Here is a 12,009-nt window from a genome sequence, read left to right as displayed (position 1 = left end):
TCCTGCTCTGGACTGCTCAGCAGTTCTCTCCACTGGTCTGGATGCTTCTCTGCACCGTGCGCTTTACTCGACTAAAAGCAGATTTAATCACAGGAACATCGTAGAAAAATAAGCAGCTGGAACACCTGGTTAAATAACAGAAGCGGTTATTAATGTAAAAGAAATAAAAGTGAAACTTGGATGTGGACCAGTTACTCAGAAGATTAGATTCACTCTGGAGAAATGGGTGTGAGTAGGAAAAGACCAACAAGAGATCACTGTTGTGTTATATAAAAAAAAAGTAAAATATATCATTTATTTCAATATGAATTGATCATCTTCTTCTCTTTTCTATACAATAATAACACATCAGACAAAATCAAAAATACACAAACTATTCCCTCTTTTCCTTTCCAAATCCACCTGTCAGGTAAGTATCTAAATTTGATGTCTAATTCTTAGTTTAGTGCTAATTTAGTTATTATTTTAATTGTCTAATTTAATTCTGTATTTTTAATCCTATTTTAGTGTGTTTCTTACTGACAGGTGGTTTCCTTAACTTATGCCTCTCTCAATCAAAACAATAAACAAAGATAAATAAAAATAGTTACAACAGTAAAAGTAGGCTATACAATCACAATATATCCCAAATAAACTAAATCGACTTCTCTGACAGTCCAGGTTCAGTTCAGACTGTAACTGACCAGCTGAACTGAAGAATTAAAATGTTAAAGAAGGAGGGGATGATGATGAAAGGGGGGGTGATGATGAGGAGGGTCACACACAAGCTCCTGGCCTTGGAAGCACAAGCCAGGAAAATAATCAGTATAAATCTAAAACACACCTTCAAAATGTTGCTATGTTATCATTAGATTATAATATTATTTATATTATTAACATAGAGTAAAAACAAAACAAAACACACCTATCTACAACACCCATTCCGACATCCCGCTATTCCGACAAGGCTTTCCGTATAAGGAAATGTGCGTTACTCAACAGGTGAGTCCCTTCTTTCTGTTCATGCAATTTAAATGTTTAACACATGTTTACAGAAAAGCGTTATTAAAAACACAATCGGCAACTGGAGGAAGAGAAGCAGTCCGCGGTGGTTTTCAATCACACACTCCAATGCCACATATCCAATCAGCCCAGAGGTTGGAGTCCTGTTGGCCAGATGGCCCTGCTTGGTGCTCTTGGTGAAGGCTTTAATTGGGTTTAATTAGTTTCCAATGTTATTGGGCATTTGACCACACTGTGTGATTAAATATCTGAGCATCTGAATGAGGGGAATAGCCTTGGACCCTCCCACAGCTCTATAGTGGCTTTGTAGAACAGCTGCAAGACTCCAAGACTCTGTTGGGTTGCCCTTTGGTGGCAAGGGACACAGATGACCTTTGAACTCCTTAAAGGACCGTGTTAAGTTCTAATTTGTCCAACAACAAATGGACTGTAACAGCAAAGCACACATCCATAATGATTGAAGGTCCACATATCTGCAGTGAGGCTAACTGTTAGGGTCTGTTTCTTCCTGGTCTTTTCATAACATACGTCCACCGGGGGCTTCAAGGCTTTTCTACCCTGAAGGGTATAAGAATGATATAAGCGGGGTCAAGGATGCTTAAACCTTCTAAAGCCCCCATCTTCAACCACAGAAAATGGCCGGCCATCCTTCACTATAGTGTCAACACTTTCCATTAAAAGTTACTGTCCTGGTCTGTGAGTTTTTGACTTTTGGTTTCTTTGACTGATTTTTCATTTGATTCAGTTTTCTGCCTTAGTTCAGCTCCTTTTGTATCTTTAATGTCTTTTCTGCTTTAACTCCTCTCGACTCTGTCTTTGCTGTTAGTGAGTCTCTAAGTTTATTTCTCATGCTGTTTCCTGCCATTGTCCTTAGATGTCCTCAGTTGCCTTCTTTCACCATGTTACCGCCTGCTCCTTGTGATCATTACTCACCTGCATCCACCCATCCAATCATCCCTCCCAGTATATCTGCTCCTGGGTTTTTGTTCTATCCAGGTCCTTGGTCACCCTGCCTTAGCTTGCTGCTGTAGCAGCCTTTGTCATTCAGTCCTGTGTCTGAGCTTCTGCTCTGTTGCCATTAAAATGTAATAAATAAGATGGTTAAAGGCCTTTCTAAACCCTTCCTTTGTTAAATCATGTTGTTGGGGAATGTGCTCGTTTTCATTACTGTGGTGTAACAGGTCACATGACCTGTGGCATTATGTGTCTGTGTCCTTATTTATTGAACAAAAAACAGACAAAATGCAGAAGGAATGTGTCATGTTTTTTCATGTTGGCTTTACTTTCAACCACCTTCCAGAAACACACAACAAAGACTTTCCATAAAACTGTCACAGCTTCAAATGTTAGGAAAATAGGAATTATTTAACTTCACACAGTCAGTATGTCAGACGGTTCACAGTCTGTGTTGTTTCCTGATGAATAAATCCAACATAAAACAGATGCAGTCAGGTTAAACTGTCCATCCCACCACCATCTTTTCCCTTTTGCCCCATTTTGGTCCTAACAAGGTCCTAACAATTCCTAACAAGGTCCTAACAAAGTCCTAACAAGGTCCTAACAAGGTCCTAACAAGGTCCTAACAATTCCTAACAAGGTCCTAACAATTCCTAACAAGGTCCTAACAAGGTCCGAACAAAGTCCTAACACGTGAAATCTCGCGTGAATCTGCGAGATTAAGGCATGAAAGGTGGCAGATCCAAGATCGCTACCGACAAAATCACTTAGATTCGTCGCTGACTTCGCACTGCAGAAACTTGTTATGTATCAAGACATTAATAGTTTAGATATATTACTTTGACCATTTTAATTATTTCCAGTCTTGCCAGTGAGCGCTGAACAAGTCATCAAATGATGCTTTTATACTATTTGTAGCACAATACCTGCTTCGATTTGTCTGCAGCCAACGGAGGACGCTATGATTCATTTCAAAGAGCTGAGAACACCCGCACAGAGAACTAAACAACTGTAGCCGAAACTATTTACCACCAAAATCCATTTAATTATTTTCTTTATCTTTTAACAATGTTTTAATGCGCGCGTGTCCTGACGCGAGTCCACGAATACTGTGAAGAAGCGGTGTCCAATAACACGCTGGAAGAAGTTTCCAGCCAACAATGCGCTGAATGAATGCGGCTGTTCTCATCGTGGTGACGGGCTGACAAATCTACATGGCTGGAACTTTAATGTTGGAGGGTTGAGATTCCCATCATGCTGTGTGAATGTCACAAGTTACAATATTTCTGTAGAAGTCACAGAGAGTTAAAAACATGTAAAAATCCACTCTGCCACATAATGTTGGCTGGTTCAAATTGTCACAACTTGGAGGGTATCAGAAAGCTGAGAATTAACTCCAGATTTCAGCCACATCTCATTTAAAAATATAAAATCAGACTGAATATAAATTATAAAACTATCTAAAATCAAAGTGCTGTTGGAAATAGCTTTTTTATATTAAAAAGAGTGAACTTAACCGAGAAAATAAAGAAGCTGAAGAACCTTTAATCAGTTCATATCAGTCAGTTATCTCTCTGCTCACTCTCTCATTATCAGACTGATGAATATTAGTGCCAAAATCCTGCAGTAAGAGGAGTAATGTTGGTGAGAACATCAGTATTACTGTATGTGAGGAGTTGTAGTTACTGACCGTGACCACTGGAGGGCAGTGATGATCGTAGTTTCTCTGTTACAGTCCACATGATGACAATGACGGCAGCAAGCAGCAGGGAGTCACAATGCAACAGTTAAAGTAGTTTATACAAAACATCCATCCATCCATTTTCTATACCAACAGTCCGTTAATCGGGTAGCGGGTGGGCTGGAGCCTTTCTCAGCAGTCATCGGGCGAAAGGCGGGGTACACCCTGGACAGGTCGCCACATAGAGACAAACGAGACAAACAACCATGCACGCTCACACTCACTCCTACGGACAATTTAGAGTCACCAATTAACTTAAAATGCATGTTTTTGGATGGTGGGAGGAAGCCGGAGTACCCGGAGAGAACCCACGCATACACGGGGAGAAACTCCACACAGAAAGGCCCCAGGCAGGGATCGAACCTGGAACCCTCTTGCTGTGAGGTGACGGTGCTAACCTATACAAAACATTATGTTAGAATAACCAATAAGAATAAATGATGACAGAAAAGCTTAAAATATATATTAAAAATATAGAACTTTATCTACAGAGTGTCCCAAGATTTAAAAGTTGTATAAATATGGCAGTGCAATAAAACTGACATAGTTATTAACAGTGTATTAACAATATAAACAGATGTGGACTGTAGTGGTGAGTTCACCTGTTGCAGAGGTGAGCTGTTGAACAGAGAGATGGTGAATGTTAGAAATGTTTCCCTGAAGCGTTCACTGTAGAAGCAGAACTGAATCAGTCTGTTGGAGAGTGAAGTCCTGAAGCCGGTTTGGTGAAACAGGGTCTGTGAGGTCCACCTGCAGCCATGTCTTTGGAAAGCGCTCACGGTCCTCCCTCTGAGTCTCTATCAGTGCCCACAACTCGTCCATCTTAACTGACAAAGACCTCACATTTCCCATGATGACTGAGGGAACTCAGGATTTAAATCTCCTTCAACTTTTGCTCCAGCTCTGCATCCACGGCGTCTGATGCCCTCTGGAATCACCGGAAGACATTTAAAGACAATTAAAAAGACACTAAAGTGCATGAAGAACACCTCGAAGTAACAGAAACTCTGCTGCAACAGGCTGCCAGTCTTAAGGCGCCATCTTCACCATGAAAGAATGGATGATCAGCTGTGTCAGAGGCAGCAGTGAGATCCAACACCATTAAAACTGAAGTTTGCTGTTAATCCCAGTTAGAATAATTCATTGCTTTGAGTTGAGCTCTTTCTGTTCAGTGACTCTAAACCTGATTAGATAGTATATGTTCAGTTCATGGTTTCATGTGGTTATCAACAGTCATTATTACAACTTTAATAACTACACTGAAGTATTTAAGTGTTTAAAAACACATAATTTAATCTGTTCATGTAACTGACATCATGAGGTTCATCTTTTCACCACCAGAGGGAGATAAATCCAGATCAATGAAGAGTCCACTTTGTTCATCAGAGCTTCAACAGCCAAACAGTGAAATGGAAACAGTAACAGAGTGTTTGTTTGTTCCCTCTGAGCATCATGAGAAGGGTTAATGTCTTCAGGCGTCAGCATCTGACTTTAACCGAGTCTGACCGGTCCGACGACATATTTTCACGCTGAAGAGACGAAGGTGTGGCTGTCTGAAAGATCTCATAGTTGGATAAACAATGTTTAGACTTTACAAAATCATCCTGTAACTTCAGTTATTCTGTAATTTTCCTCTATTTCCTGTTAAATGAAACTAGCTGCTGAATTCCAGCTCAAACTAACCTAAAAGGCAGATTAGCTGAAAGCTCTCAGCATTACATCACTGCCTTGTGCACACATCTGGTGCATCTGCAGCAGCACTAAAACTACAGAGCTCCTGCACAGAACAGATCCCAGTTTAAAGCCTGGTTTTAATGTTTCTGATGGCGATTCTGGAGAATCTCAGAGAACATTCAGAGAGAACGGCTGAATAAATGTTTTCAGATCAGAGTTTGTTGTTCAGGAGCTTGGAGGCGTTTTAACATGACCTCCACTGGTCAGACAGGTTCTATCTGTCCCGCCTCCATCACAGGTGGACTCTGCTCTGACTGGTTCCAGGAAGCAGCTCACCTGTGTCTCAGTCTGTCGAGTGGAGAGTCTTCTTCTTCTGCAGCTCTGAACAATCTGTGAGTTTCCTGTTTGTTTCTGCTCTGTAATGTTGGAGAACATGTTCGCTTCTTATTTCAGAACAAACTTTGATCAGTTTGTGTTTGAAGACAAATCTACATGATGATCAGATTATTAATTAACTGGATTCAATCAAAATGATGATCAGCTGATGTTTCTGTTTGTTTTCTTCACAAACAAACTGCTTCATGTTTTTACTTTATTTATTTAATATTTTTAATGTAAGAGCAGCTGATGGCAGCTTCCTCTGCCTCAACACTCCTGTCTGACTGCATTCAGCTGACAATGAAACAGAGAATCAGAGCCAATCAGTGGAGGAGCAGCTGATCTGTTTACAGCACAGATGATGGAAAAGAGGATTTGAGTTGATGTGCAGATGAATGATCTGTGTTTCCTCTGCAGATGAAGGTAGAAAGTGTGTGTGAGCTGATGGGAATTCAGCAGCATGGATCCATCTGACAGAAAGTAAGTCTTCAGTGTTCAAACCAAGCTGACTAACAGTTAAGATGATGAATAGTTCTCAGATAAAATATTTGATATCTGCTCAATTTATTAATATTCATAATGTCCAGCTGTACATAACATGTAATGTAAACATGGTGCATAAAATCTGTAATATAGATTAAAATAAAATTAAAACAAAGTGTTTTCAGTCTTTATTTAATCTCAATTAAATATCTTAAAACTGTCACATTTTTACTTTTTAATCCACAATTTTACTGACCATGTAAATTTAAACCAAACGTTTATTTTTTTTAAAATCAAATCGGATTAGTCTTGTAGCTCTTTATTAAAACAAAGTGAAGTTTTCAGTTGATTTATTTAAAACATAGAATTTTATTGATATATCAGTGATTGATCTGAGTAATCTGGTGCATTAAGTCAGTAATGTTAACTTGTTTGATTTAAACTCAGAGCTTAATATCTTAAAACCTAAATTTAAATTAAACAAGTGTTTTTTTTCCTATCAGCAGCTTTCAGAGACCTGAACCTGAATCCAGCTGTGTGTCCATGAAGAGTGATGATTCAATGGGTCGTCTTATTAACTTTAAATCAGACCAACGTTCACAGTCTCTGAGGTGAGCTGAGTGTAAATGGTGTAACACTGTAAAATGTACCAGAGTCAGTTTGAACAGTTCTTATTCCAACTTGTGTTTAATGTGAGCTCTTATTCACATCATTTCATGTTCACATGTGAAACTGTCAGAGTGGAAAGAATGGATGTTAAAATAAGTCTCTTTCAGTGAGTAAAATATTAATAATGATATTTATTATATCGGAGCTGTTTCGTGGGCAATGACCTCAATGCTCACGTGGGCAATGACAGTGAGACCCGGACGGGTGTGATTGGGAGGAACGGCCCCCCCGATCTGAATCAGAGTGGTGTTATGTTGTTGGACTTCTGTGTGCACTTGGCACCAGGACACTCTTGACTGACTGACTGTGCACTTGTGCTTCAACCATATCCCGGGGACATTGAGTCCGAATGGACACACAAATCTTCTGTCTGTTCACACAGTTCTGTATCCCTTCCTCCTCAAACTGCTTCATCTGACATCAGCTTCCTCCCCCTGTTAGAGACACACTGAGCTCTTATCTTCTGGAACACAGATGCTGCTGATGTGCTGCTTCAGAGTTAATCAGCTGCTTTATGGCTGCGTTCACTGTTCACATCCACACATCCCTTTATGGACCTTTACCTTGTGTGTGTCTCTGTGTGGACAGACACAATGTGAGCTCATTCTTCATCATTCCTCCACAGAGTGGACCAGCAGAGCTCAGAGGTTCCCAGTGGTCAGTCTGCCCAGCAGCATCAGACACAGCTGGACTCCATATTTATGGTCTGTACATGTACAACAACTACTTTTCCATCTATTGTGTTCACAGTCATCTCCAGGCTGCACTTTGTAGACCAGCGGATTGTCAGTGTGTCCAACATGGATCTGATGTTTGGCTCCATGATTTCAGCCTGATTGGCTCATTCATATAGTATTCTGTTCCAGCTGCTGGAGGACAACATGCTCACTTTTGTGAAGGAGGAGCTGAAGAAGATCCAGAAGGTTCTGAGTCCAGATTACCCAGAATGCTTAGAGAGTCAGAGGGAGGGTGAGGATGAAGAGCAGAGGAGCAGCAGAGAGGCATTAGTGAAGATCACAGTTGACTTCCTGAGGAGAATGAAGCAGGAGGAGCTGGCTGAGCGTCTGCAGAGCAGTAAGAGGATTTCTCTAAAGATTTAACCTGCTGGATAAATGACACATTTACTGATGTCTCAGCTCACAGAACAACACATGTTCAAATACTCATTCTTTACAGGGTGGAAATGTCTGTTTACTGATGTTATTTCTTGTCTTCATTCAGAACTTCTTGCTGCAGTTTGTGGACGTAAAGTTAAATCTGCTCTGAAGAAGAAGTTCCAGTGTGTGTTTGAGGGGATTCCTAAAGCAGGAAACCCAACCCTTCTGAATCAGATCTACACAGAGCTCTACATCACAGAGGGAGGGACTGGAGAGGTCAATGATGAACATGAGGTCAGACAGATTGAAGCAGCATCCAGGAAAGCAGGCAGAGCAGAAACATCCATCAGACAAGAAGACATCTTTAAACTCCCACCTGGAAGAGATGAACCAATCAGAGCAGTGATGACAAAGGGAGTGGCTGGCATTGGGAAAACAGTCTTAACACAGAAGTTCACTCTGGACTGGGCTGAAGGCAAAGCCAACCAGGACATCCAGCTCCTGTTTCCATTCACTTTCAGAGAGCTGAATGTGCTGAAAGAGAAAAAGTTCAGCTTGGTGGAACTTGTTCATCACTTCTTTAGTGAAACCAAAGAAGCAGGAATCTGCAGCTTTGAACAGTTCCAGGTTGTGTTCATCTTTGACGGTCTGGATGAGTGTCGACTTCCTCTGGACTTCCACAGCAAGGAGCCCCTGACTGATGCTACAGAGTCCACCTCAGTGGATGTGCTGCTGACAAACCTCATCAGGGGGAACCTGCTTCCCTCTGCTCGCCTCTGGATAACCACACGGCCTGCAGCAGCCAATCAGATCCCTCCTGGCTGTGTTGGCATGGTGACAGAGGTCAGAGGGTTCACTGACCCACAGAAGGAGGAGTACTTCAGGAAGAGATTCGGAGATGAGGAGCAGGCCAGCAGCATCATCTCCCACATCCAGACATCACGAAGCCTCCACATCATGTGCCACATCCCAGTCTTCTGCTGGATCACTGCTACAGTTCTGGAGGATGTGTTGGAAACCAGAGAGGGAGGAGAGCTGCCCAAGACCCTGACTGAGATGTACATCCACTTCCTGGTGGTTCAGGCCAAAGTGAAGAAGGTCAAGTATGATGGAGGAGCTGAGACAGATCCACACTGGAGTCCAGAGAGCAGGAAGATGATTGAGTCTCTGGGAAAACTGGCTTTTGAGCAGCTGCAGAAAGGAAACCTGATCTTCTATGAATCAGACCTGACAGAGTGTGGCATCGATATCTCAGCAGCCTCAGTGTACTCAGGAGTGTTCACACAGATCTTTAAAGAGGAGAGAGGGCTGTACCAGGAGAAGGTGTTCTGCTTCATCCATCTGAGTGTTCAGGAGTTTCTGGCTGCTCTTCATGTCCATCTGACCTTCATCAGCTCTGGAGTCAATCTGATGGAAGAACAAAAAAAGAGGTTTAAATCATTCAAAGACAAAAAGAAACTAAAATATCTCCATCATAGTGCTGTGGACAAGGCCTTACAGAGTCCAAATGGACACCTGGACCTGTTCCTCCGCTTCCTCCTGGGTCTTTCCCTGCAGACCAATCAGAGTCTCCTACGAGGCCTACTGACACATACAGGAAGTAACTCACAGACCAATCAGGAAACAGTTGATTACATCAAGAAGAAGATCAGTGAGAATCTGTCTGCAGAGAGAAGCATCAATTTGTTCCACTGTCTGAATGAACTGAATGATCGTTCTCTGGTGGAGGAGATCCAACAGGCCCTGAGTTCAGGACGTCTCTCCACAGATGAACTGTCTCCTGCTCAGTGGTCAGCTCTGATCTTCATCTTACTGTCATCAGGAAAACATCTGGATGTGTTTGACCTGAAGAAATACTCTGCTTCAGAGGAGGCTCTTCTGAGGCTGCTCCCAGTGGTCAAAGCCTCCAACAAAGCTGTGTAAGTACAGATATAAATATGTTTTAAATACGCTGTTTACTTGTTAAAAGGAGAGAAAATAACTGAGTTATTTCTCAGATCATTTCAGTTTGTAGATAACACAGATTCACAGCAAACAGTTACATCAGATCAGTTCACATAAAGAGGAAAGAAACCCGCTGCAAGAATGTGGAAACACTTTATAATATATAATTAAGATAAATGTCATCATTATTAGTTAATTCAACCATCTTTGATGTGAATAATTAATAATTACATATCTAAACTCTTTTCCTGTTATTCCTCCTCAGACTGAGTGCCTGTAACCTCTCAGAGAGAAGCTGTGCAGATCTGTCCTCAGCTCTCAGCTCCCAGTCCTCCAGTCTGACAGAACTGGACCTGAGTAACAACAACCTGCAGGATTCAGGGGTGAAGCAGCTGTCTGTTGGACTGCAGAGTCTAAACTGTAACCTGGAAGCTCTCAGGTCAGGATTCATTCAGCTGTTCAACTGCTGATCATTTTAATTCTGCTTTACAGTCATGGATGAACAGCTTACCTGTTCAGGATGGTGTCTGCTGTCGGTGTGTAGAATCAACAAACTCCTCATTAAGACCTAAGAGTGGGGGTCCATGACGCAAGTTCAAAAGCAGCATAAGTCGACTGTTAGCGCAACACTGAGCAGAAACACTTTTGTACTGCATGAACAAACACCACATGGGCTCTTATTTGGACGGAGGCGGTTTCTGGGTTTAAAAATGTGTTTTATACCCATTGGGTCACAGCTGCAGTGATCTACAGGAAACTGATTACAGAAAAGAAAAAATCTAACTGAAAAATGTTTGTTTTCAACAGTTTGTCCCAGCAACACTTAGACTAACTGAGTCTGAGAACAAATTCTGACTATATGGGGACTGGGAACACAATGAAACATCTGCTCCATGTGCTTCTAGAACTGCTCTCAGTTTACTTTGGACATGACGTGATGTTTCAGGATCATTTTCCAGGAAGTGAATTAATATACAGAAGAACAAAATAAAGCAGAAGTGTTCAGAGAAGGTGCTTCAAACACTGTGTCTGATGTAACAGGTCACATTTGATCACATTCAGCTTTAGTTTCACAGCAGTTCTCTCAGAATCTGCCATTTGTGTTGTTTTCTGCAGCCTGTCAGGCTGTCTGATCACAGAGGAAGGCTGTGCTTCTCTGATCTCAGCTCTGACCTCCAACCCCTCCCATCTGAGAGAGCTGGACCTGAGCTACAACCATCCAGGAGACTCAGGAGTGAAGCAGCTATCAGCTGGACTGGAGGATCCACAGTGGAGGCTGGACACTCTCAGGTATGGAGAGGTCTGCTGCAGCATCACACAATGTTCTTCAGACCGTGCGTACAGATGTTTTCAGTGTAATTTAAGTCTGATCCGAAGTGGAGATGAAACTTCTGAAACATCCCATACTGTCCACGTACTTTCATAACTTATTTCCATAACTTCAGACACAGTCGGCTCCTTTTCCTTTCACCGGCTCATGAGCTGGTTAGAAGTGATGAGGAGCAGCGAGGGAGGAGCAAACCTCTGTCAGGAGGAGGAGGAAATATCTGCCAGCATTAGCCGGTGTCCCCTTAAAACAGCGTGGATCTGTCAGAATGATGGAGGTTTATCAGGTCATTTCTGAGATAAATGGGCCACAAAGAAAACATACATACCAGCAATCATCTGCTGGTTAATGCACAGCCTGTAAGGAAACATATTCAGCAGATTCAGAGACTTTATTCATCCAGTTAAAGGGATATTTCTGTGTTTTTCAAGTGTGGCTGTGTGAAGGACTCATGAGCAGTCAGCATCTTCCTCAGTGTAGAACAATGTGTGTGTGAGAGCCATGTAATGTCCATGTTTGCATGCTGAAAGAGATGGTGCTGCTCTGACCCCCCTCCTCCTTTCAGGGTGGAGCCTGCTGGAGAACGATGGCTGACACCAGGTCTGAGGAAGTGTAAGTGTGTTCTTCATCTGATTCATGACATCCAGCCATCTTCACTGTCACATCACTCACTGATCAAAGTGAACAGATGATAGATCAATAACTGCAGCTGGATTGTGTTTGTTCTCTCCATCAGA

General features: G+C 42.0%; 1 protein-coding gene, 1 long non-coding RNA gene and 1 pseudogene across 2 annotated transcripts in view; 2 read left to right on the top strand and 1 right to left on the bottom strand.

The window, feature by feature from the left end:
• The window catches only part of LOC140280020 (uncharacterized), a 156,806-nt gene that overhangs the window by 62,037 nt on the left and 82,760 nt on the right, over window positions 1–12,009 (top strand). Inside the window, exon 3 of the long non-coding RNA XR_011909379.1 lies at window positions 6,125–6,182. This is a non-coding gene — a long non-coding RNA (uncharacterized lncRNA). The remainder of the gene's footprint in view (window positions 1–6,124; window positions 6,183–12,009) is intronic.
• LOC140280019 (NLR family CARD domain-containing protein 3-like) overlaps window positions 1–12,009 on the bottom strand; it is an 83,491-nt pseudogene that overhangs the window by 15,875 nt on the left and 55,607 nt on the right.
• LOC140280250 (NLR family CARD domain-containing protein 3-like) lies at window positions 6,213–11,964 on the top strand. The gene is made up of 8 exons (XM_072375552.1): window positions 6,213–6,232; window positions 6,739–6,846; window positions 7,530–7,608; window positions 7,771–7,978; window positions 8,126–9,920; window positions 10,211–10,384; window positions 11,062–11,235; window positions 11,838–11,964. Exons 1-8 carry the CDS (start codon window positions 6,213–6,215, stop codon window positions 11,962–11,964), a joined length of 2,685 nt encoding a protein of 894 aa, XP_072231653.1.

Source organism: Leuresthes tenuis, unplaced genomic scaffold, assembly GCF_036924035.1.
Source record: "Leuresthes tenuis unplaced genomic scaffold, fLeuTen1.0.hap1 SCAF_21, whole genome shotgun sequence".
NCBI classification, from domain to species: Eukaryota; Metazoa; Chordata; class Actinopteri; order Atheriniformes; family Atherinopsidae; genus Leuresthes; species Leuresthes tenuis.
Note: the sequence above shows the minus strand (reverse complement) of the source record. Positions and strands in the feature narration are given on the sequence as shown.

What these genes read in the sequence shown, in the direction of transcription:
- LOC140280250 (XM_072375552.1), top strand. Translation starts at nt 6,213, where the DNA reads ATGGATCCATCTGACAGAAA. An exon ending in AGCTGGACTCCATATTTATG is followed by an intron (nt 7,609 to 7,770) that starts GTCTGTACATGT and finishes ATTCTGTTCCAG; the next exon opens with CTGCTGGAGGACAACATGCT. An exon ending in TGTAACCTGGAAGCTCTCAG is followed by an intron (nt 10,385 to 11,061) that starts GTCAGGATTCAT and finishes TGTTTTCTGCAG; the next exon opens with CCTGTCAGGCTGTCTGATCA.